The sequence below is a fragment of the Hippocampus zosterae genome, chromosome 2 (genome assembly GCF_025434085.1).
Source record: "Hippocampus zosterae strain Florida chromosome 2, ASM2543408v3, whole genome shotgun sequence".
Lineage (NCBI taxonomy): Eukaryota > Metazoa > Chordata > Actinopteri > Syngnathiformes > Syngnathidae > Hippocampus > Hippocampus zosterae.
In genome coordinates this window covers 18,663,175-18,687,788 of record NC_067452.1, presented here as the reverse complement: position 1 = coordinate 18,687,788, position 24,614 = coordinate 18,663,175, and the positions used below count along the sequence as shown (strand labels likewise).

At 42.1% G+C, this 24,614-nt stretch overlaps 2 protein-coding genes across 7 annotated transcripts; both read left to right on the top strand.

The window, feature by feature from the left end:
* Positions 1–7,417, top strand: LOC127596487 (ceramide synthase 5-like). 3 transcript variants are annotated; one of them, XM_052059026.1, is made up of 10 exons: positions 3–428; positions 1,326–1,428; positions 1,612–1,742; positions 1,838–1,895; positions 1,971–2,021; positions 2,131–2,223; positions 4,380–4,508; positions 5,252–5,358; positions 5,470–5,626; positions 6,722–7,417. In XM_052059026.1, exons 1-10 carry the CDS (start codon positions 253–255, stop codon positions 6,848–6,850), a joined length of 1,134 nt encoding a protein of 377 aa, XP_051914986.1. In that variant the 5' UTR covers positions 3–252; the 3' UTR covers positions 6,851–7,417. The 3 variants fall into 3 exon arrangements, with proteins under 3 accessions (XP_051914987.1, XP_051914986.1, XP_051914988.1); XM_052059028.1 differs by having other exon boundaries at positions 276–428; positions 1,810–1,895; XM_052059027.1 differs by lacking the exon at positions 5,470–5,626 and having other exon boundaries at positions 1–428.
* Positions 7,418–9,449: 2,032 nt separating this feature from the next.
* On the top strand, positions 9,450–23,834 carry LOC127596484 (TSC22 domain family protein 1-like). 4 transcript variants are annotated; one of them, XM_052059018.1, is made up of 3 exons: positions 9,450–12,187; positions 20,630–20,681; positions 22,271–22,420. In XM_052059018.1, exons 1-3 carry the CDS (start codon positions 10,197–10,199, stop codon positions 22,280–22,282), a joined length of 2,055 nt encoding a protein of 684 aa, XP_051914978.1. In that variant the 5' UTR covers positions 9,450–10,196; the 3' UTR covers positions 22,283–22,420. The 4 variants fall into 4 exon arrangements, with proteins under 4 accessions (XP_051914978.1, XP_051914977.1, XP_051914981.1 ...); XM_052059017.1 differs by having other exon boundaries at positions 9,513–12,187; positions 22,348–23,834; XM_052059021.1 differs by lacking the exon at positions 9,450–12,187 and adding an exon at positions 16,912–17,267 and having other exon boundaries at positions 22,348–23,834.
* The last annotated feature ends 780 nt before the right edge of the window (positions 23,835–24,614 follow it).

Genomic DNA, 24,614 nt, shown 5'->3' with positions numbered 1-24,614 from the left:
CACAGTGTGAGTGACTTCACTTCGGTGGAGGGCGGCCGCTCGCTCTGGAGCGTCATTGAAAGTTTTTTGCGGTGGGTGTTGCCTTTTACGTGTCAAGCTAGCCGCCTTGCACAGTTTACATTTATGAGTTAAGCGGCGGTAATGCCTACTTAGCGTTAACGCTGATCTTTTGGAAGGAGGTGGGAGCGTGAGTTTTGCGACTTTGACAACGCTGCCTTACTCGATTGCAAGTGCTGCCCAGTTGCTCCCCCGATGACTTCCTCGTTCTCAGCCTGGTTTTGGAGCGAGAGATTTTGGCTTCCCAAAAATGTTTCGTGGGCGGATCTGGAGCATCCACCACCTGGCGTGGAGTACCCTCGAATGGGAGACATACTATACGCCTTTCCGCTCTCTGTCGGGATTTTTGTGCTGAGGATCTTGTTCGAAAGGTAAAACTCGAGGCGTGTTTGGCTGCTTTTCTGTCACCCTTTGGTTCTTCTATCGAGGGCTTCATATGTTGCTCATTAAACAACACTCAACCTCTCTCTTGAACCCACAGAGCGCAACACACGTTTGTACACGCAGAGCTATATTACAAGTCTATAATTAGATTCACCAGTGAGATGATCCAGTTCAGATCAACGTTGTCAACAGAAAATGGAATCAAGCAACGTTTCAATCACGTGGTTCACTTGGGGGTTCTCAAATGAGAATGTTTTACACGAGTAAAATGTTATGATTCAGATTCCCACAGCCTGTTGAACGTTAACTTGAAAACAAGGGGCGTTTTCTTTTTGACTGCACGTCTTTCTTGGGCAAAGTTGAGTTAAATGTCTTGTTTGCTTCAGAGGGAAGCAACCAGCAAATTTTCAGGCCTAAACCACGACTGCACTTCTCCAAATTCGTCGTTTTTGACTTGTTGGGGAAACCTATTCCAGATGACTGGGGTGGGTTTTAAAATGGAGGACGAACACTGGCCAGTCGAAGCAGATTATCTTGTGACATCCATTAGCACTTTGGTCTGGGGAGACCCTCCCGTCTCTGTCTCATATGCTCACATGACAGGTCATCAGGAACTATTTGGACTAGGTGCCAGATTCGCTGGGATTCCTTGTTTCCCGTGTCTCCCTGAAAGCCTCTGTTATGTCCTCTAACACAAAACTTTGTAGGCTAACGTGTGAAGCTGAACAGTTTGTATCAATGACTCTGCTTAAAGTTAATCTATTCCCATATTAAGTAGTGAAATCCTCTCTGACTCCTGCCCTGTATGACTGTCTTGCTTAACTACATAATTTCTGTGTGCCTTCCCCCACTCTGTCATTTTTTGCCTGTCTGTGTGTGTATAGGCTAGTGGCCAAGCCCTGTGCCCACATACTTCAGATTCAGGCGGGATTGCATCGCCAAGCCCAGCCCAATGCTGTCCTGGAGAGGGTGTATCTGTCCAAAACGGTACATATTTTGTCCACTCTTTACCCCGTTGACCGTCAAATTATGTCACTGTTACCCCATGACAGATCTAATGATCTGATCTTGTGGCACTCCAAGCTTGCATACTGGAATTTGGGAGTTTTACAAGATGTAGCGATGTCCAAAAGCAGGTACCGTAATTTCTATTTTCGTTGTCCTCACTAGTGTCCAGATGCAAAGCAACTGGAGGGACTTTCCAAGCAACTGGATTGGGATGTACGGAAAATACAGAGATGGTTTCGCATCCGTCGCAACCAAGACAAGCCCAGCATGCAGACAAAGTTCTGTGAGAGCATGTAGGTTTTGAAAAATGTCTGTTTAATCTGTACTGGACAACATTTGAACCATTCGTGTAAAAAAAAGATCTTCCTCTTTATTTTGCTGACATCAGGTGGCGGTTCACATTTTACTTGGGGATTTTTATTTATGCCATTCATCATTTATGGGGGGTAAGTGTAGCTGAAATTTTTGTCAAGCACTCTGTATGTTTTTCAATTAAACCATGATTAATGTGTTTCTCTCAGTCGCCCTGGATGTGGAATACCAGACGATGCTGGGACAACTATCCCTTTCAGGTTCATATACAGTATTCCACATTCACAATCTGATATTATGAGGTCATTCAGGGTTGCCTCGACACCATACTTGTAGTGTTAAAGGTATTTTTGTTTCACCATCTACCAGCACCAGAGTCATCAACAATTCAGTCACTATGTGGCTGAGCTGGCCTTCTACTGGTCTCTGATGTTTTCCCAGTTCACAGACATAAAACGTAAGGTGAGTAAGTCCAGGTACTAAAAACGTTTTGTCTGTCACAATTTCAGCCGTGTTACATCATAAGTCCGTGTCACCTTTGTGTTGGTATTCGTTATTGTTGGAGTGTATTTGAATTAGCTAATGACTGATATTCTGGTAAAACAGGTTAGGCAATGAGATGCTCCAACTACTCCAACTACCACAAAGTACCTTCACATTTTCCTTTCATTGGTCGTTAAGCAGAGGTCGTTAGTAACGAGCTACATTTAATCAGCTATGTTTACTCAGTTACTTGTGGGATAAATTATACTTGTTACAGAAGGCAACTTACTTTTTTTACTTTTACTTGAGCATCTTTCCTAAGAAGTAACACTATTTTTAGTCGGTTACATTGAGCAGCATTCATCTTGCTCCTTGTATTTTTATGTGCACTACATGTATGTATAATATACAGGTGTGTTTGTATATATGTGTGTGTGTGTGTGTGTATGTATATATATATATTAGAGCTGTCAAACGATTAAAATATTTAATCTAATTAAAAATGCAACTGTCATAATTAACTCAAATGAACTAAAAAATTTACAGAAACAGACTGCTGCGTTCAAAGCAAACTTGAGAAAAACGAAGTATGCAACCATGGTTTAAATCCACTATAGGCTGAGTACTAGTTTACCTTAGATGTGCACTTTATAATGTTATATTGCTCTGTTTTGATTTCATTAAAAAAGCTGTTAAAGCAGCTGTTGTGTGACAAAATATTTTTTTTCACTGTTGTTGATGGACAGTAATATTGTGTGAGAGATTATGTGTGAACAACTGCTCCAAGTGAAAAATGTTCATGTAAAATTGAAAATTGAAATTATTTCAGTAAATATTTGCATTTGGCACATAGAAAACTGATTCATGATTCCAAGTTGATGAGAGCATTAAAATGGGGAAAAATAGGACAAAAAATGTAAAAGGAAATTCAGAAACGACAAAAAATATGTGAGTAATCACGATTAATTTTTTAGCTCATTTGAGTTAATTATGACAATTGCATTTTTAATTAGATTAAATATTTTAATCGTTTGACAGCTCTAATATATACATATATATATACAATATATATATATATGTGTATATGTATGTATGTATATATATATATATGGTTTGTCAGAGACTTGTCACGTGAATCAGTTTCACAAATCCCACTTAATCAAGAGTGATGTTTGACTCCATTTCACCAATCAAAGGGAGCCAGGCAATCACATGACAGCACGGCAGTCTCCGCAGGGCCCTACTCAGAAAACAATTTGATGTTAAACATGGCGGAAATATATATTTACTTTACACATAGGCTCCGGCTTACCTGCAACACAAGTATAATTGGTAGAGATAATAGATGGACAGACAATGAAAAAGAACAGCCGTGCAATGCACTGAAATCTGTGTATACCTACAAATTTGTCATTCAAGCGTATTAGAATCTTTGCTTGTAACTTGATAAATGCACAAGAGGGTGTCTAGCGGCATGCACACATACACAAGGAGCAAGGAGAAAAAGTTTACGCTTGCAGAACTCACTTTGTTTTTGAGAGATGAAACGGCCTGTCTGCATTGCTGTTACATGTGGATAAATCCCCACTTGTCCAAGTTCAGGATCATTACATTTCATTTTATGATATGGAAAAAGTATGTTTGCCTGCTGAAACTATTGTGCTGTTTCTTGTGTGTAAACAAAGAAAGCTAATTTACAATTTACTGTAGCTGAATTTGCCTAGTTTTGTTATTTTATTAAAAAAGTGATATCGTTGTGCAATATTTTAATTCATCATTTTGTCCATTTGACATTCACGCCCTATTTAAAAAAAATAAATCAGAAGTTACTCCCCTATTCCCCACTGCTTGAGTAGGTTTTTTTTTCACTGAATACATACTCAAGTAGTTTTTGGGATGACTACTTTTTACATTTATTTGAACCTTTATTCTGGAGTACTTTTACCTGAGTACATTTTTGGCTTTTCTCTACCCACCTCTGCTGCTAAACCACGTCTGATATCACATTCGTTTTATTTTAAGTGTGCATATTTAGATGTTGTGAAAGCGCATGTATGTAATATGAATGTAATGATTGTAATTTTAACATAATCCAAAGTGATTCACCTCTTTTCTGTTCATTTAATCAATGTCAGGATTTCTTCATCATGCTTGTGCACCATCTGGCCACCATTTTCCTCATCACGTTCTCCTACGCCAACAACATGTTAAGAGCTGGCACTCTGGTCATGTGTGTGCATGATGCATCAGACATTTTCCTTGAGGTAAAGGAATGATTTTTTTGGCACCTCATTGCACTTTTGATGTTTATTTTTGTCCAAATTTTGGGTTTGTTTCCAGATTTACTACAACCTTATTGGTATTCCCGTTCTGACCAAAAAAACAAAAAACAAAAAACAACATCTTAACAAAGTAAAAAAATCCAGAACGATAAGAATGGGGAGAAATACCTACAATTGGATCTGTGGATAGTTAATTGTGGGGAATTAAAGTAGTGGTTGTTGATTGTGGTGAACACATTTTAACTTTGTTGAAGCAGCACTAGCACACTAGAATCCAGGTCTGGTCGAATCATCAAGGTTTCTCCTTGTTTCATTAACATAAGGATCCCTGCCCCCCCCCCCCCATTTTCACACATGAATCTAGATTAAATCAAGATACAGTACACTGAAAAAAATCCTTTGCATTCACTTAATTTGAACATGTACTGTATGTAGCCACATTATTTTAGTTTAAGTTCATCCTATTTTAATCCTATCCTCTTTTTTTCACCTAGAACTGATGATGTTATTTTACTGCTCGGCCTTCTTTTAAATAAACCTGGTGTTGAGTTAACAAGACATGGCTCATTTACCTTCACATTTAGCCTACCCTCAGGCAGCTGTGGCTCCATATGTAGTTTATGGCCACCGTGAATGTGTGAGTGCATGAATAATGTATCCACTGTGAGCTGAGTGTCCAGAAAGGGACCATATAAGTCTGATATTATTATTATTATTGTTCACAGGCAGCCAAGCTTGCTAACTATGCCAAATACCAGCGGCTGTGTGATGGTCTGTTTGTGGTGTTCAGCATCAGCTTCTTCATTGCTCGGCTTGTCATATTTCCTTTCTGGTGAGACAAACCGTTTATTTTTGTGAGTTTTGCGCCCCCCCCCCCCCCCCCCACACACACACACACACATGCACACACTCGATAAATGATATTTGTACGCATTTGTTGCAGGATTATTCACAGCGTTCTGATTGAGAGCTGGGAGATAGTAGGCCCATACCAGGCCTGGTGGCTGTTGAACGGGTTACTTTTGGTGCTGCAGACTCTTCATATTATCTGGTTCTACCTCATTGCGCGCATTGCAATTAAAGCCATATTTAAGGGAAAGGTAAGTTGGGCTCATGGTTCATACCAAATATTTTCAATACTGTAATATGATGTCAATTAAATGAGGTTAATACAAGTTTCATCTTTATTTATATAGGTCTATACACTGTAAGAATCCAAACAACGCATGTATGTAAAGTTTGATTACATAAAGCAGGGGTGTTGGACTCAATTTTGTTGCAGGCCACTTTGGATTTACATCTTCCCTCAGAGGGCCGTTACGACAGTGAAACCGAGTAAATGTTTAATCATCTTATCGTATTATTTCTTGTATACAAGAAATGATGGATTACTAGTTCTAAAATCACCCAAGTGAACTGTTTGTTTGTTCAATTATTATTCAAGTGAGTATAAACACAGTAATAAAATGATTGCCAAATCTGAAGAATATTAATTACACATGACATTTCCGTACAGATTTTAGCGGGAATCATGGAAGTTGAACACAATTTGCTTTCGCGGGCCACATATAATAACATGGCAAGCCGGAACCTTGACCCCGAGCCTTGAGTTTTGATATAAAGTATTACGTATGTACATACTATACAGCACATGTATTGGATTTAGTATGTCGGGGGCACATGGGTCATACATATTGTGACTTCATTAAATAGAGTGACAGTATGTCTTATATTTGAATAATGAAGTAGCCTGCTCTTAGATGTAATAAGTAACTTTTTTTTATGGGAGCATATAATCCTTTCGGAGGCGAATAGGGTCATATGCCCATAAATTACCGCTGTACTAGATTGCTGTAAGTTTTCATGCAGTCATTGACCATTCTCACAGGCTTATTGAATGAATAATGGAAATGCTCAGCAGAGAAAGTATATTTGAGCTTTTTGGGTCCCTTGAATAGTTTTCCATCACCACCAGAGAACTCTGATTCAATTTGAGATTAATGTGGCTCAAAATTAGGAGTGATTTGCAATGTCATTTGTGGGTAAACATTTTTATTGAGTTCAAGTGAAATGTGTTGCATGTTCTTTATGTTTTAATGAACATTGTCTCGTACTTTGCTCATATAGCCACATACGCAAGCAAATACTGACCTCCGCTGCCCTTTGTCTTTGTTTTTGTATTTGTTGTGTTCTAGGTGGCAAAAGACGACCGCAGTGACATCGAGAGCAGCTCAGACGAGGAGATTCATTCCAGCAGTGGTAAACACCCCAATCAGACAGGTGGCCCCACCAGGAACCTCAATGGAGAAAAGCATGACCACTAAGGACAGAGTGTGGAAATTTAGTTGTGTGGATATGTTCAATTCCATTGTGCCTTTGCAACTCACCAGGTCACTTTGACTATCATGGAATATCACCAAAGAAAGGACTGTGTGCGGGATACAGCTGATCCTATTTACATTTTGTGATGTTTACACCTGCTTCGTGCTTGTAAGAGTGACCAGAAAAATTGTTTGAGCAAACAAGATGGGTTTGCCTTTTTGATGTGTGTGTGTGTGTGTGTGTGTGTGTGTGTGTGTGGGTGTGTGTGTGTGTTAATGTCAGAAATTGCAAAACAGATCAACACAACTGTCAATACCATTTCATATAATGAATAACATTTTATTACAGATTGTACCATTTTTTAACAGCTACAAAAATATCCCATGCTGAAATCACTTCAAAGTCCCCCCCCCATAAAAAATTCCAAATACAAAATATATTTTCTTTATAAAACATTCTTGTAGCAAACAAAACAAGTAGTAGACATTCTGTTGTAATTATTGTGAATGTTCAGATGAACTTGATTTTCCAATTTCACCGAAACATTAAATACACCTTGTGATCCACAAGCCATCTTTTTGTTTGTATCATACACATTGCCCTTTGAGGTTTGAATGGCTTTAAAATATTATCACAAGACACTGCCAGAGCCATCCGTCAAACCTAAGGCCAAAAGGGTGACAAAGTATGTTGCTCTGCACTGAGATTATTTAAATCATTCTTCCACTCCCTCCATTTCCATCCATTCATTCATTTGTAATTGGCTAATCCTCACAATTGTCACAAGAAAGCTTGAGCTTATCCCAGCTGTCTCTGGGCAGTAGACGGGGACACGGACACCCTTAACTGCTTGTCAGCCAATGACCGGGCACAAATGGACAAAACAGCCATTTGCGTAGACAATCACAGATAGGGACAAATTGGAGTGCCCAATCAACCTGCCATGCATGTTTTTGGAATGTGGGAGGAAAGCGGAGTATCCAGAGACAATCCACGCAAGCACGGGAAAAATATGCAAACTCCACACAGGAAGGCCCTGTACCTCTGCACTGTGAGGCTGACTTTCTAACCAGTGCCACCCCCTCTATTTCCAATTGTGTAAATACAGTACAGTATGTTTGTATTTCAAAGTCTGTTGTTTTTAAACTTTTACCAAACGCAACACTTGAATCGCCTCACCTTTTACCTTCAGGTTATTATTTGTTTTAAACATCTATGTGTTCTTTTACAAAAGTACTGTTGTGATTATTTCAGCCATCTCTGTATTTCAAATTCCTCGGTTTAGAAGATCATGTTCTGTGCTTGGCAGAGCAGCGGAGCCTCCTGCTGGCCCAAATTATTTTACAGCTTCAGCCGTTTCAGAAGGCGTCAAATAACAAGGCCTCTATCGAATGAGCACAACACACTTCTATAGACCTTTTCAGAAGGTTTCCAAACAATATTGGTCTGCACCAGTGTACTTTCGGATGGCAGAAATTTGTTGCAGTCCATCTTACAACTAAATGAGGAGCTTTCTATGAATCAAACAAAATCAGGGAGGCCTCAATGGGAGTAGACTGTCTGGTTGATGTTTGTTCTGTTTGTGTTTAGTCCAGTGCATGTGCATGGCGATGCTGTTGTTTTAATGCAAAGCAAATTTGGGGGTTTGTGTCTGACAAAATGTCTCCCTGTCTGTACGTCCACAGTGTCTATCTACTTATCATTTGAAGCATTTTTACATATATCATGCTTTATTTTTGTCAAAACAAAACTTCAGCGATAGAACCGTTTTAAAAGAATACCTGTAGGTGGGCTTTCTTGTTACTGAATGAAGACCTCTGCCTTGTGCTGGTACCTTAAATGTCATGAGCCTCACACATCAACATTACATTGCTTGGAAGCTTTGTAGTTGACTGCATCGTAAGATATGCAAAGAACAGTTCCTCTTTCTCTACGGCCAAAGATGTACAGTACTCAAATGTAAAGAGAAGATTCGATTAAGTCTTGTCTGTCTATGTGGAAGCAATGACTCAAAAATGAGATAATGCTGTGATTTTCTTATTGTAGGTTTGTATGACGTCTGACTGTTAACACCAAACCGCCCTCTGCTTTCTCAGCCCACCCCCCTCGTTTTACTCATTTGAATCATTGCTGATGATTACGTTACTGTGCCTGCTAGCAAGCTGACTGTTGTCAATATTGAATTAATTGCAGTCAGAAGGCAAATTAAAAGTAAAGAAGCACACCAGTCAGTAAGAAAAATCGAATTCTTTTCATGCAATACTGTGTGTGTGAGTGTGTGTGCACACGCGTGCGTGTGCGCGCGTGCGTGCATATACGTACCTGTAGATTAACGTTTAACCCTTGAAATCACGGACACAGCATTCTTTTTGTGTCATCGTCTTGTGCTCTTGCCAAAAACATACAACTATGAGAAATCATCACTCTAACCACAACCCACAAGTAACAAAATTATTTAAATCCTTTGATGTAATTAGTTATCAATGATTGTCATTTTGAATGTCACACACTTAACACTAACTTGTGGGGCCCATGGCACGTCCGTGGCTCCTTAGATAATAATTATAAAATGCCCCCTTAAAATACCGGTATGTTGTTTTCAACTGTCAGTGATTTACCTTTTGTGTAGTTTTCATGATGGGGCACATTTGCGCATGCGCAGAAGCGGTGTTTGGTTTCGCTGTCCCCTCTGAACCTGACAGCTCGTTGGCTTAGCTTAGCTTAGCTGCCGCTGCCGCTGGTCACCGGCAATGATACAGCAAACAAGAACTCGATAGCACACAGGAGTTGTACATGAGTCCGCTTTTTGACAACCAAAATACAGTCGTCATTTGGACATCATTGTCAGTTGTTGTTGGAGTGTCAAAATCGCCAAGTTTTTTTTTCCGGGGAGGAAGAGGAGGACGTCCGCGAGAGAAATGGACTCGGTCACCGATTTCATGCGACATAGGTTGGATAGCTCGAAAGCTTCGTAGACCACCTGACTGCAGCCCAACTATTTACAGCTAAATCTTCGTGCTTTCCTTTGGCTCTGTCTGTGTGATGTAAAACGCGTTACGGTCCAATAACTGTGTATAGTGAAGGTAATCGTTCCTGCTTGACCGAACGGGGCTAACCAGTGGCTAATAGAATTCAAATCAATTATATCAGTTATTCGAATCCGTGCTTGTGAGGAGGCTTATTTTCTGTAGTAGCTACTGAGTTTGGACATCGTGACTTTTACCAATGGGGTTTGAGCATCACAATCGAGCAAGCACAATAGCCGTGCGTTAGCTACCAGTTTAGAGTCAAAAGTCCACCGGCCGATTTTTCAGGATCCCCAAAACTTGAACCCTCCCGGTGGCAGGGATGCACCATCGGGACTTTTGCGGAGACCCACCCAGTGCTGGAAGTCGAAAAACTGTGTTACATTACCGCAGGGGCAGTGGTGGCGGGCCACCTGCTTCCTCCGCTGGTTCTGGAGTTAATGCACTTGAAGACAGTCCGACCCCTGCTGGAGCCTCCTCTCTGGGGCCCCACCAACAGCCCGGATCCCAAGTTCCTGGATCTCAGGTCAAGAAGAAGAGTGGCTTCCAAATAACAAGTGTCACATCTGCTCAGATCAATGTAAGTGGCAGTAACAGTTTGGCTGATGACACTGAGAGCTATGACGACCTGGACGAGTCCCACACCGAGGACCTCTCCTCCTCTGAGATGCTGGATGCGTCAGTGTCCCGAGCCACGGACACTGGCGTACCGGAGAGAAGTTCATCGGATGAGACATTAAACAGTCTTCATGGGGTTGACACGCCTGGCCTTGTGTCACCCAATGAGCTTCCGTATCCACATTCCAGCCAGGGAACCCAGAAGCATACCACAATGGTAAATGGGACAGTACACCATCGTTATTATCCGCAGCAGCACAGCGTATCCCATCATCATCATCACTCTGACAATTTGGGAGGAGGTGAATCGTCATCATCAGCCTTTCCCCAAACATCGTTGGCTACCTCCATCCAGCCACTTTCTAAAACGGGGGCTAACCAATCCCAGAGACCACCATTGTTGGACAGCTCGAAACCCATAGCAGGAACAGCACAACCATCAGCCCCTATTGTTGCTCGGGCAGCTGGTGAAACACCTCTACAGGGCACTGTACATTTTCAGAGTGTCTCTTCCGTCATTCCAGTTTCCCCATCTGGCCAGCCAGCTTTTGATAACGTGAGTGGACCAACAGCTACCATTGGTGGAGGTACAGGCCAGTCAGTAACCGCCTCAAGCACTCAAACACAGACTACTACCAGCTCTCGTTTCAGAGTGGTCAAACTGGACACCAACTCTGAGCCCTTCCGTAAAGGAAGATGGACATGTACCGAATATTACGAGAAGGAGATTCCACCTGCAGCAATCTCCGAGGCATCTAAAGCTGCAGAGTCTTCTGCAGAGACTGAGCCCGCTAATGCGGGAGTAAGTCCAATTCTTCCAGCTGTCCAGCCACCTCACACTCTGCAACCTTATCAGCTGCAGAGCCAGGAGTACACCAGTCTTCATGCAATGCAGAGCCCACCGCAAGCTTCGGCACAAACCCTTACTTATGTGTCACCCCAGGAAGTAGTTGGTGGAGCTCACTCTAAGATGCTAGGGGCTCCTGGTACTCTCCCTACAACTGCACCACAAGTTGGTATAAAGCAGCCCCCCTCCCTCATGTCTCAACAGTTAGCCTATGCTGTGGACCAGCACCAAGCTCAAGCCACGGGAGGTTGTGCTGCACCTCAGCTCGGTGGTCTGCAGCCAGACTTTATCCAACCCACCGCTCCATTCCAAACCCAGGTCCAGCCTCCACTAGCGCACGTGAGTGCATCCATTTCACCAGGGTCAGCAGTCACAGCAAAGCCACTGGGCAGCCTGGCACAGCAGTCAACCCATCAAGGTCATGTGGCTCCATCTGCTATCGAAACCTCCACCATGGGCCAGTCGCCATCTCATCCACTACAACTAGCCTCCACTGCTACAGGTCCACCAGCGCAGGAGGCCACTTACATGCCTTTGACTGCACTTCAAGCTGACCTACAACCCCTTCTCACCCCAGGCACAGCGCTCTACCCAGCACCTGTGGCAGGAGGGAGCTCCCTAAAAGCGTCCCAATTGAAAGATGCGCAAAAGCTTCTGTTTCAGCACCAGGGCCTGCTCGGACTGCCCACGCTGGGTGTCGCCGGTGGTGGAGTGATGGCTGCGGACGCCAGCGTCACTGCCAGAAGCCTGGCCCACATAGGGATGTCTGTGGAGGCCAGCGCCCTTGCAGCTGCTGCTGCTGCTGCTGCTGGTTTGCGGACTCAGCATGCTGAAGGAGAGGAGGACAGGTGAGATGATCCCACCTCGTTCATGTTCTGTCTCACATGAATCAAAGAGGTCAAACAACATTTCAATTGAAATTCGGACCCGCAGCAAACAAGATAAACACAACACGTTGGTTACCAATTTCAGAGCAAACGAACAACAGCCATTGAGTGTGCAAATGAGTTCAGTTCAAGTAACTAATGCAATCTAATACAACAATCGAAAAGAGCGTTTATCAGTGATAATCCCCCAGATATACTGTTCTTCTGGTACAGAATTTAAATACTGAGTTATAATGGTCGTTGGCACGAATCGTCATTGCGACTTCGGGATTGTCCCAAGTGTAGCTCGCTACTTGATTGATGCTCTGAGACTTTTTGCAGACATTAAACATCCAGTGCCTCAAGAGCGAATGGCTCAATGTCTCCCCATACCTGTACTCACTGTCATATGACTGAAATCTTGAGCAAACAGCAAAGTGGCTACATCATCGACATGTCTCCATGGTTGTGTTTTCTATTGTTCTACCACTTGAAATATTCCTTCCTTCGTCAACCTTCTCAACTATCCTTCCTCGGTGTCAAACTACATTGGCTACAGATGTTGGTTTCCTCTCGAGGATGAGCAGTTTGCATGTCACTTCTATAGTTGTGTTTTTTGCTGTTAATGGGTTATTATGTGATGGTCAGAGACTTGTGTTCGCGCGCAGACAAACGGCTAGTCTGTTTTCCACGCGGCCTGTACATAGACTGCTTCTTTGGAGCCGACTGATGTCTTGTGCTTTGCTACCGAAAATCATTGTCATTTTTCTCCCCCTCCATATTTGTTGGAGCAAGAGACGAGAAGCAGATCGGCGGTAACGCTTTGATACTATTCCTATGTTCTACTTGCTTCTTTCTATTGGTAAGCATTTTTTTCCGTTAGGATACAGGTGCCTTGAGTGAAATATCCCTGTGATTCCTGCTTATTAGTAGAAGGCCTGATGTGAACATTTCGGTTTGCTTTGAGCAGCAGGCATGTTGAGTTCAGTTGCTCCCACTATTTACTTCACAATGTACTTGTTGGGGCTTCACAGACAACTGTGTTTAAAACCGGCAAGCAAGGGTGTGCCTTGTACTTGGAAACTTCTATGACAGAGTTGTTTGATTGTGCTTTGCTTTCAAAAGCTGTCACCAGGAATTTGAACCTGCGGGTGCTGATATTCTTCACCTTTTGAAAAACTGCAGCATCGTGTGAATGAACAGCTTGCTAGGCATGTGCATACCCTCGTGCAACACTTTCATTCCAAAAACAACTGAGCATTTCTGCACGAGAGGTGTTTCACAGAAGGTCACAGATGTATCAAGTGTCAAAGTCTGCCTGGGCGTTTTTATTAGCAGCCATCAGCCATAAAAGTTGCATGTGCCATAGAAGATTCAGGCAGGCACCTCAACATTCGGCCTAGCTCCATTTCAAACAAGTTTCTTTCCATCACAACATTATCATTTTTTACAACCTTCTTGATAGAGTTGCACTCAACCCATTCATTTGGGCGACACGGTTAACAGTGAGTCATTGCACAAGTTTAAACACTGTCATCAATACTGTAAGTTTACACTGGCTGAAAAAATTAGCTCATAAGGATTCTCTGCAGTACTACAAACCAAAAACATTTGAGAAGTGTATGTCTTACAGCTCATGCTGAACATCTTTCTTTGGTTGATTGACTCTTTGGTTTTGGTGAGAGTTTGGTGGTGCTTCTTGACAGGAATCATTTGGATGTGAGGTGATCAAGTCATGTTGGTCCGGTAATGAGAAGGGACACAATCACCCTTGTGTTCCGCTTTCTGAGAGGCTGCGTTGGGAATTGTTTACTCATTTGCTGCGCTCTAATCATCATATTGGGATTTATATATATGGAACTATATAATTGACGCAACAGTCATCGTTTTGGAACACTATTCGAGCACCATGAATTCTGTTATTACTCTGCCATTATTGCAGCATACTGGATCAGTGTCAGCTGTTGTGTCTTCCATAGCAAATATTGAACAAATAAACCAATTACAATAAGATATTGTTTTAAGACGGGTATGTTGTCCAAAATTAATTGCGATATGTTGTGTTTGCATATTTTGGTGCCGCAATTCACAAAGTGGAACTAATAATAATAATGCTTTTTATTTATAAGCACCTTTCAAGAAGGTGCAGTGCATCATGGGATACATTGCTTTTCTTATGACCATGAGTTGTTCAGTTCTTTTCAAGATGCATTGTGAGACCCATGAAGGGTACTATAGATAACTGAAACCCACGACGCATTCGAACAAAACTAAAAATGGTGAATTTAGTGGAAACGGGGCGATTCCCTTCACAGCCATCATGTTCCAGGATTCACCACAGGAGGGCAGTGTCCACCCACGAATGCTTCCAATGTGAACTGCAAGTGCTTTCTATAATCCGAACGTGTTTTCAGAGTCGCTGACCTAAATGTTCTTTTCTCACCAGCGGGGGGCGGGAAGACCTTGCTTGCACGCAATGTGTGAACGAATGAAATGAGACTCGGCCAGTTTTGATTTACTGTCAGATTAGTGCTGATTCATATTAAAATTCTGCTTGCGCTTAAGAGAAATGCCTCCTTAAATGTGGCTTTTAGTCCATTAAATCCACTAAGAAAATCCTGCATCCTACCTTTTTGTTGGAATTGTGGTGGTACTGTATCGGGTTTGAACAGATTAGGCGGAAGCCTCCCGTGCAAACAAGATGACGTTGGTGTTTGCCTGATTCTCCTTCCTGCTGCTCCTCCCTTATGCATGTCTGTCTGGTCCTTCATGTTGCTAGACAGGAAGTAATCAACTTCTGGCGCTTTTAGATGCTGTAGAATTTTGAAGGGAAAAAGCATTATTTAATGACACAGACAGTCATTCACTCTTAACCACTTTTCTGCATACTCTATCTTGTTAAAAGCCAGTTATAGATGAAATAGGAGAGGATCAAAGTGTCATAAATTCTTGGCATGACACGCAACACTCCTTTGTTGGTCTCTCTAGAGATGAGACATCTGAGCTTGTTTAAAGCCGAAATCCTTATGTTTTGTCACCAAATGAGCAAAAATATTTTATTTTATCTTTCTGTCTCTTCTCGTTGAGCATATGGCAACGGGCTGGTTATGTAAGCCATTGCGTGCCCTCACTGGCGGCCTGAGGACGATTGGCTTACACCCCAGAGACTCCCATGAGAGATGTTTGAGTTGTAGAGTATTGCTTATCTCTGTTTAGTCTGTGTCTTGGCAAGGGATGTGGCTCTTGATCCTCGATTGCAAACAGATGTTTCTTCTTTCTTGCCACATTTGGCCTTCATCTTTGGCCTTAAATGTGATCTCTGTTGCTGGTTGGAACAACAGTTTCAATCAAAATTGTGTTTTTTCTTCTGCGTGCATCTTGGCTAATTCAAAATTAAGTCGGGATGCTTTTGCATCCGGCTTTGCCTCATCATCAGACAAACTGGATTCATCATATACGTTTCGTACACTGACCAGTCACACCATTATGACCATGTGCCCGATATGATCATATCCAGTGTCAGAGCCGTACACATAGTAACAAGTTTTGTTGAATAATTTAACAATATGTTTACTACTGTGGTTGCAACTTGGAGTGGTACAAAACTGTAACTGTAAACATTATACTGACTTGTTACAAATATTTTTGACTCTTTAATGTAACCAAGGCAATTTAAATAACATTAAATATTATTGCAAAGACAACATTTTAAATGTAATGATATCACTCCAAGTGGCTTGTCACCGTACGTCATCCTGAAGTCACAGTATCACCACCGCCTCACAATATTGGTTCAGCCAAAGCCTAAGTGCCATCAGTGATTGGCTGAAAGTGGATCCATCTCCACATCAATAAGATCTTCCTGAAACCGGTTCACAGCCTTTTGTTCTGACAACAGTGTGTTCACCCTCTTTAAAAAAAAAAACAAAAGGAGAACAAACTTGTACAGTTAGCTTCGACTGATTTGCAGGGATAAGGACTGAGTCCTGCTGTAAAGAGCAACAAAATGTGAATTTCAGGTTCACTGCCATTTCACTCTTTTTCTGAACCACGCTCACCTAATCGCCACATGTTGAGGCAAGCAGGGTAAACTCTTGTCGTTGTCCTGTTCACAAATATTTTCAAACATTCGGCATGTCCTTGTCTTTGTTCAGTAAACTGTACCTTACCCTGTGTGAGTGTCTGCTCGCATGGAGATGCACGTGAGGCCAGTGGAGCCCCATATCGTGCATGTGCAATGGCCAGTGTGCATGCAGTGATGCGTAGTGACAGCGCAGCCAGCGCTGTGCCTGCTATAACTTCAATATTCTCTTAAGTGTGCACATAGTATAGTCATTCCCGTTTTGGAAGACGCAGGGGGAAATGGGGAGATTGTTAAAATGTTTTGGAGTGAGAATCTGGAAAGCCCACACTCAATGTGCTTTCCACCAAAAACTGCTCAGAGCATTGAGGGGACGCCGTGTACATTTTTATCCCAACGCTTCTTGAGAGGGTTTTGTAGGTATCCGGCAAGCGTTGGGCGTGGCCTGGTGATGATGATGCGCGTGCTAACTGGGTATGTGGTCAAAAGGGCTCATCCCATTGGATGGATTGCTCTAATCTCTGCTGACAGTTTACATAACAACAGAAGGGGAGGTGATGTGAGTCCTACAGGAGTGACGTCACAGTCCACCCTTTTAGAGCTACTCATCATGCTACCACCCTTGGATTCAGGCACACGGGTGCCGTAGGGGGCACCGCTGCGCTTTCGACCACACGCACTCCCGCTCCCTTCCCCGACTTCCTCAGCTCCATTCCGGGTCTACGTTGTTGGTCAGACTTTCCCAATGTGAAGCACTGAGGGGGTTACGGGGTCGGGTTTGGAGGACGGAGGAGGCGCAGTGATGGTGGTGCTCGTTTTGGGTTAGGGTGGCGGGTGGGGGCCCACCGCATGGAAATAGTGTTTGTTTTTACTCTGAGCATCAATGAGAGAAAAGGGGCTGGCCGGGGTCGGAGGAGCGCAGGGCCGAGACGCCATGGCCATGAAGCTTCTTTTCTGGGAACTGGAGAAGCATTTGAAGAGGTAACGGTAGAGTTCTTTTGTTGTGTGGTGGTGGTGTTCAACTGGAATTATGCTGGGTGGGCTTTCAAATTCAACTCCTTGCCAGAATGTGTCAACACAAACTCCTGAGTACCCTGTCCTGTCTGATGTTCACTCTTTTGCATTTGCAAGCTTGGATCACCATCTTAGTTCACTTACCGGCACAGTTGAACATTGTGTTCTAGCTTCCATTTTTGCACCGCTGTTGCTCTGCCCACTAGTGGCTCAACAAAGCATTAAGATACAATATACAGTACCCGCCATACCCCAATGTATTTATGGTTTGCTATTTATGATTGTCATGTTTTTTTTCCCTGTGGGAAATTATCACCAATGATTTGCACATTTTTTTGTTGTTTTTTTCTCCACACTTTCAGTTTAATGCCCTAAAGATACCACAAGATGGCACCAACAATCTGGTGAATAGAGAAGTAGTAATTGGTGACAAGTGTGTTTCAGTGATACAGTTCAGCTTCAGAGTTATTTAGGAGCTTGGGGAGGAGCGAATTATGCCCTGGGTTGTTGGCATAAGTTACAGAATCTATGAGTGGAATCTTTGATGCAAAATTTGTTTTTTACTAAATAAAATTATCACAGACCACACGCACACACATACACACACAATGGCCGTCCAACGTCCAACTTTTCTCTTGCAGTTCTTTCCTGATGAAGAGTGATCTTACACATTATCACTCCACACTTATTTTTTCAGGGAAGTTAAGATGGTTTTCAAATTATATTGAAGTGTTTTGGAACCATAGTTTGTGATATAGTTACCATTTTAATTATTACTATTGACAATTATTAAAAACTTCAATAAAAATACTGGCAATGTCAAATGAGTTTTTTTGTTGTTGTTGTTATTCATGGCAGAATACGGAATTGTATATGGTAATAGGCACATTTTTGCCCTCAACTTTCTATGTCGCTACAGATCAAATACAGATCAAATTGTCCTTCTCTCGAACCTGTGCGAGATTTAAAAAAATGCAATTTCAATTAAAAAAATGGTTTTGGAGAGTTTGATGGGAGTGTGTGTGAGAAGTGGCACATGTTCAAATCTTAAGGCAAAAAGCTTTGTCTTTGTTCTTCTGTCAGCCAATCCAAGGTTGAGCAGCAGCAGTGCCAGGTCACATATTAGCCTGGCCAGATTTAAATGTATCGACAGATGTGCAGATTAAATCAATTTCTTGTGATGCAACATGGGTTGACATTGGTCCTTGTTTTTGTTTTGTTTTGTGATCTGATCAGCTCCTTGGGAAGTCGATTGTGCAAATTAGTCACAGTATTTCTGCTGTTTTACTGTTTCCTCTGTCATGTTAAGATCCTTATGTGCCAATTAAGTTCTGCTTTAACTTTTTATGCTAAATACCGCCTGAAAAATACTAAGTTAAAGTCCATTAGCCCAAGAGTCAGCATCATGACCAACATTAAAATTCAGCGATAAAAGTGGAAAAGTAGAAAGAGCACTGTATTAAAATGATTTTTTTAAATGATGAAAAATTAGTCCAGACAAGCTGCATACAAAGCTTCTTTCTTATATAATTGATCTTTCTCCGTATGTTAAACATTTCAGTTACATTAATTCAATTATTCTTTCATGTACCCCTAAATCGGAGGTCGGCAACACATGGCTATCGAGCCGCACGCGGCTCGTTTGACTCATATAGATACATACAGCATGTGTTGCCTTCATTATCAGGCTTTTTATTTTTTGTAGCTACAGACATATTGGTTTTTTGGTCCTCTTTCAACATTTTGGGTTGCCGACCCCTAACCTAAATAGAGCCTGCATACCTCACTTTCAGTATGTTGTTCTGTTAGGTCACTGCTTTCTGCTCACTGCTGCTAACTATTAATCACACAAGGGCCAAAACTTAAGGTGATAGAGCCCAAATTCTCAAATGGAATTCCATTTGAGCGAAGAGCTTCCACCCCTGCAGACATTTTTTAAACAGCTTTTGTTTAGGTAGGCATTCTGGTCAGACTTATTTTGGTTAACTGTAAAACATTTGTGTCTGTATTTTAACTATGCAGCTCATGTGCTATACAGTTTAAATAAAATGAACTTACATTGGTAATTTGACTTTAGAGTGGCCCCACGTTTTAAAAAGAATGAAGCCATTCTTAGTCGATTTAAAAATATATAAATAAATCAATTGTTTAGTGTTGATTTATGAGCCAGAGTTTAGATATGGCACCTCCGTCTTTGAATGACTTTCAACTGTTTATTGAACAGGACAATCAAATGAACACAAATACAACAAGAAACGTTCGCAACCAACTGTGTAATGTCCAACCAGACTAGACCAGGCTCCCTACGTCATTCATGAGGCCGCGCTGCTTAAAAATTAGACATCAACACACAAATCTAATCTGGAGTTTTGGGTTTAATTACAATTAATGAAACCAGTTAATTTCATTACAATGTATTAATTTATTTATAGTTACAACGCAGCGCTATTTTCTCTTTATCAACATGTTGAACAAAAGATTGTGGTGTTTTTTATTTGGGGGGGGTAAGAAACGATTGATGGATTTTCACATTATTTCAATGGGGAAAATTGATTTGCTTTATTCGATTGTTATGAGCATAAACGAACAGCAGGTGGCGGCATTTTTCTTAAATGAGGCTTTTGTTTCTTCCATCACCTGCGTTCATGTTTTTGCATTAAAAAAAGCAGAACGCCTCACACTGGAATATTTTAGACTGTTATAGGTGTGCTAGGTATCTTTATCAGATAGACTGCATCAAATGAAGCATTTAGGATCCTTCTTTCCTCCAAACCCGGATTTTGATATGCAAATGAGCCTAGTTTCCAGCCAATCAGGTGGCTTGCTTGGCTGTTTCTCCCCTAATGCATCTTGCAGCGAGGCAGCTCCCTCCCCTTGCTGCACCTCAGTCTTTGTGCTCAGTATAGGCGGCCGCAGAGGTACAGAATGCGCTCCGGTTCAACATTTGCACCGCTGGACGTCCTATGAGTCGGGCCGAGCCGCGGTGACGCGTTGATGGACGGTCTAGCATGAATTCACAGTGTTACACGGTGGCGATGGACCTTGGCGTTTGCCAACTCCGCAATTTCTCCATCTCGTTTCTGTCCTCTGTACTGGGCAAGGAGAGCGCGTCGGTCAGGCTTGACAGGAGGTAACTAATAATAATAATCATCATCATCATTATAATTTGCGCGGAAATGAACACTAAGCGCTTGCTTTTGCTACGCTGGTTTTGTGCGGTTTGCTCTTTTGTCGCGTGACCTGCCGCAACAATCGGAGCCTCTTGCGTCATAAGCTACTGGCGCCTCTCAGACCATCCATTTGACGATGTGCTTTCAATTGTGTTTCAGCTCTTCGGGTGCAAGTGTCGTGGCCATTGACAACAAGATTGAGCAAGCGATGGTAAGTTGTCCTCATCCGCGCCATTATCTCGCTCGTGTGTACTGCCACTGGCGTTACGTAATGCCGAATAGGTTCGGCCATTTGATTCCTAGTCGTGTTTTGACCTTGGGGGATAGTTCAGTCGAAAATTGGGGCCGATTCCTTAAAATCGTTATTTGGCCTACCTCGTCACCCTAATAGGGACATTTTGCACTGAACAAGGGAATCTGTGCGTCAAACCTGTAAGAACACTTGAGTAAATGCATCTTCATTGATGAAGGCTCCCACAAAAAGAGGGAAGAATCAGATTCTGGCCGTGCACTGTCACAATTTGGACAGATGATGTGAGCCAAGGCTAGGTTCACACGCTATATCCCCTCCCCATCCTCATCCTCTCCTCTTCAGCTGTATGTTGCTAGGCAGGCAGCAGCCCCCCCCCCCCTTTCGGTATAAATAACATGGCTAGGATTGGCTCCTCCCACTCGATGCAGGGACATTTTGTTCCGTGGCTCCACAATGAAGAAGGGATGCTCTCAGATTATAACACATTAATCCCCTTTTGGCCATCATCATCATCATCATTGACTCGGTGATGCTTGGTGGTCTGGCATCATCAGCCCATACACTTGTGTCATGCATGCAAGCAATGTGGTGAGATGTGGGTGGGGGTTTTCTGTGAATTCTGTGAATTTTCAGAAGTTGGAAATTGTCCAAGGGAATAAAAGGGCAATAAAAGACATTTTCAAAATTGAATGTCGGGTTTCAGTAGAGAACATAAATATATTTTAGCATAATCCTGACTCAAAAAAAATCATATTTCATGCAAGTATACTTGAATATGAAGAGCCAACATCCTGAACAAATATTTTTGTTACTGTATTTTCCACACTAAAAGGCCCACTGGATTATGAGGCGCACCTTCAATGAATGGCCTATTTTATAATTTTTTCATACATTGGACGCAGAGCATTATAAGACTCAATCTATAATGCATCCACTAGATAAAGCTACGCTCAAGGAAATGCCAACAGAACAAGCAGATGTCATCAAAACTTATTTAATAAAGCAGTCAATAACATTGACTCGTTAACGTTGAACTCTCTTGCCGCGGCTCTATTTCCGTGTTCAACTGCGTAACCAATAGACTTAAGTTTGAACTCTGCGTTGTAAGCATGCCTCTAGCAAGGAGCCATTTTGGGATTGGAGTATTACCGTAATGACCATACACAAGGCCCATTGGATTTTAAGGCGCGCTGTGAGCTTTTAAGAAAATGGAAGGCTTTTAGGTGCGCCTTTTAGTCCATAGCTATAAATTACAGCGCATGGTAAAATCTGTATTGCACAAGCTTTTAAAGGTCAAAGAAATCTCTCAAAATCTGATGTGCTCCAAAAAAACTAAGGACATTTTTTAAATCACCATCAATAATATGTTCAGGGACACACGAAGTCATCTCTGATTTAAAATTTGCTGTTGACCATTGTTATTTATAGTCAAGGTCTCTTAGGAGCCAACTTTCAATTGTATATATTCCTGGTGTAGTTCCAGAATTGACCATTAATTTTGATCCATTGGTGTTTTGGTCATGATTTTGTCATTTATTTCTCTGTAGCTGCTCATCTGATGCTTTGTCATGACACAATGCTGGCCGAAGTCGTTTTAACAAGTACCCCTGCCTCCCTCCTTCAGGACCTGGTGAAGAGTCACCTGATGTACGCTGTGCGCGAGGAAGTGGAGGTGCTCAAGGAGCAAATCAAGGAGCTGATGGAGCGCAACACTCAACTGGAGCAAGAGAACAACCTGCTGAAGACCCTAGCCAGCCCGGAGCAGATGGCTCAGTTTCAGGCCCAGGTCCAGACGGGAAGCTCCCCAACTGGCACGGCCCTGCAGCCTCAGGTGCCGTGCTCGGTCGGAAGCGCGCAATCCCTCCCCTCCGCGCCGAACTCGGGCTCATCGTGAAGAGGAAGGATCTCCAACCTGTGTCACCCCCGCCCCCAACTATGCCACCATCTCGAGGAATCCCCTTCAATTTTTTGTTGCACATTTCATTTATTCTGCCTTGTTTTGCGACTTTTACCTGATTAGACAATCACAGTTGTCATGGTGATGGATGGGGGAGGGGGGAATGCACCAAGTTTGAATTGAAGCCTGCAAGCATTCAGTGTCGAACATGTGCCAATGTCAGCCCTACACCGCTACCCAGCACATTCCTTTTTTTCTCTCTCTCTCTCCACATGCACATGTCGCTGCTAACGTTGGATGAACTTTAATGGAGGACTTGCAACAAAACCTCTGCCCCCAGGTTTGAGAAGCAGTCATTTCCAGTCCTCTTGCTTCAGGTTAGGGGCAAGTCTAAGAGAAAAGATGAACTGCATTGAATTCGGCACCTCACTTTTCACTTGGAGGGCTTGGTGTTCTACTCCTACGTCTCCACATTGCCCTCCCCACCCTCAAGGCACCCTCCCCTGTTGGAAGTGAAGTTCAATATTTATGCAGGGAATCAATGTTGTTTTTATAGGGCAACCTGGAGAATGGTTAGGATTTATTTTCTGTTCGCTCTTGTTGATGTAATTTAATGTCCTAGTAATGTAAACAAGATAAATAATGGAGCGGAAAAGTATACTCTTTGTAGGTTTGTACGGATGAAAACATTTCCAATTCTGCAAAGTGCCTGGTTTCTAACCATAGATACATATATAACTTTATGTTATTTTATTCCTGTAAATATATTTGTGTGTGTATGTGTATATCTATATACATATAGATATATATATATATATCTATGGTTTACCAGGTTGTGAAGTACCTGTGATGTCAGCACTCAGGATGGGAACCGGCGAGGTTTATTTACCTCCAAGCTGAACACTGTCTCGCCTACTGTGACTGTGTCGTCACACTCAAAACGATAGAGACTGTTTTTGTTTGACAATGTTTATCACATTGTTTTGTTGAGGCGATCGAGGATATTTTTCTTTTATTTCTTTTTTTTTAATTTAAGTCATTTTGTTCAGCCAAGCATCTGTGTTGCTGCACGCACACACATACACACACTTGGCAGATGGAGGAATGGCTGGTATGTCAATGTTTTCTGCATGTTCCACAGCCCATCACAAATGTGACGTTACAATTTGCACTAGACAGTTGCACCTCAAATAAAACTGAAAACAAAGGAAAAATTGACTCATTTTGTTCTTTACTCGATATACAGTATTATCACTCATGAGAGGCAACTTCATTCTCTCTGGGTGTAGTGGGAACGAGCAGTAAAACAGGCTAAAAAATTTAAACGGAGGTGATGATTATTGGCGCTGCTCGGCATCGGCACCTATTCAAGGACACTCCTCTCAACAGCGATAAATGTGCGATTACCCAAAGTAATTAACACTTTTTTTCAAATGCTCATTATCCTCTGCACTGTGAAGTCGACATGCTCACTACTTGACAACCGGGCCGCCCGATTATAATAGAATAAAAGTGAAATACTAAATCCATTTTGAAATACAGAACGCGTCTTACATCTGGTTTTGGATTAATAGGACATTAATGTGACGGCTCCAATTGCTTCGTTCATTTGTATTGTCTGATTTGTGTCGTGTTTCTCCTTTGGGGTCCCAAAGATGTTTTTACCCACAAGAAGGCCGTTTCCTTGTCGGTTGGTTGTATGTCTTCAAGGAGTCAAAACCATCACTGAATTGTCATTTTGAATTTGTTTTTGCTGTGGGGTGTTAGGTTGATTTTTGTTTTCACTTATATTCCAATTTTCACAATTGTCCACTACTTCGGTTTATCTGTTATTCTGACAGAATAAGTATTGTGATTTTTTTTTGTTGCTATCCCAACGCCTTTTCAAACAAACAAACAAACAAAAAAAACACAGTTTTATCTTGCTCCACCCCCACAAGATGTGTTAAGTATCCTGTATGAGTGCTGAATTAAGGCTACCCTGGGACAGACTG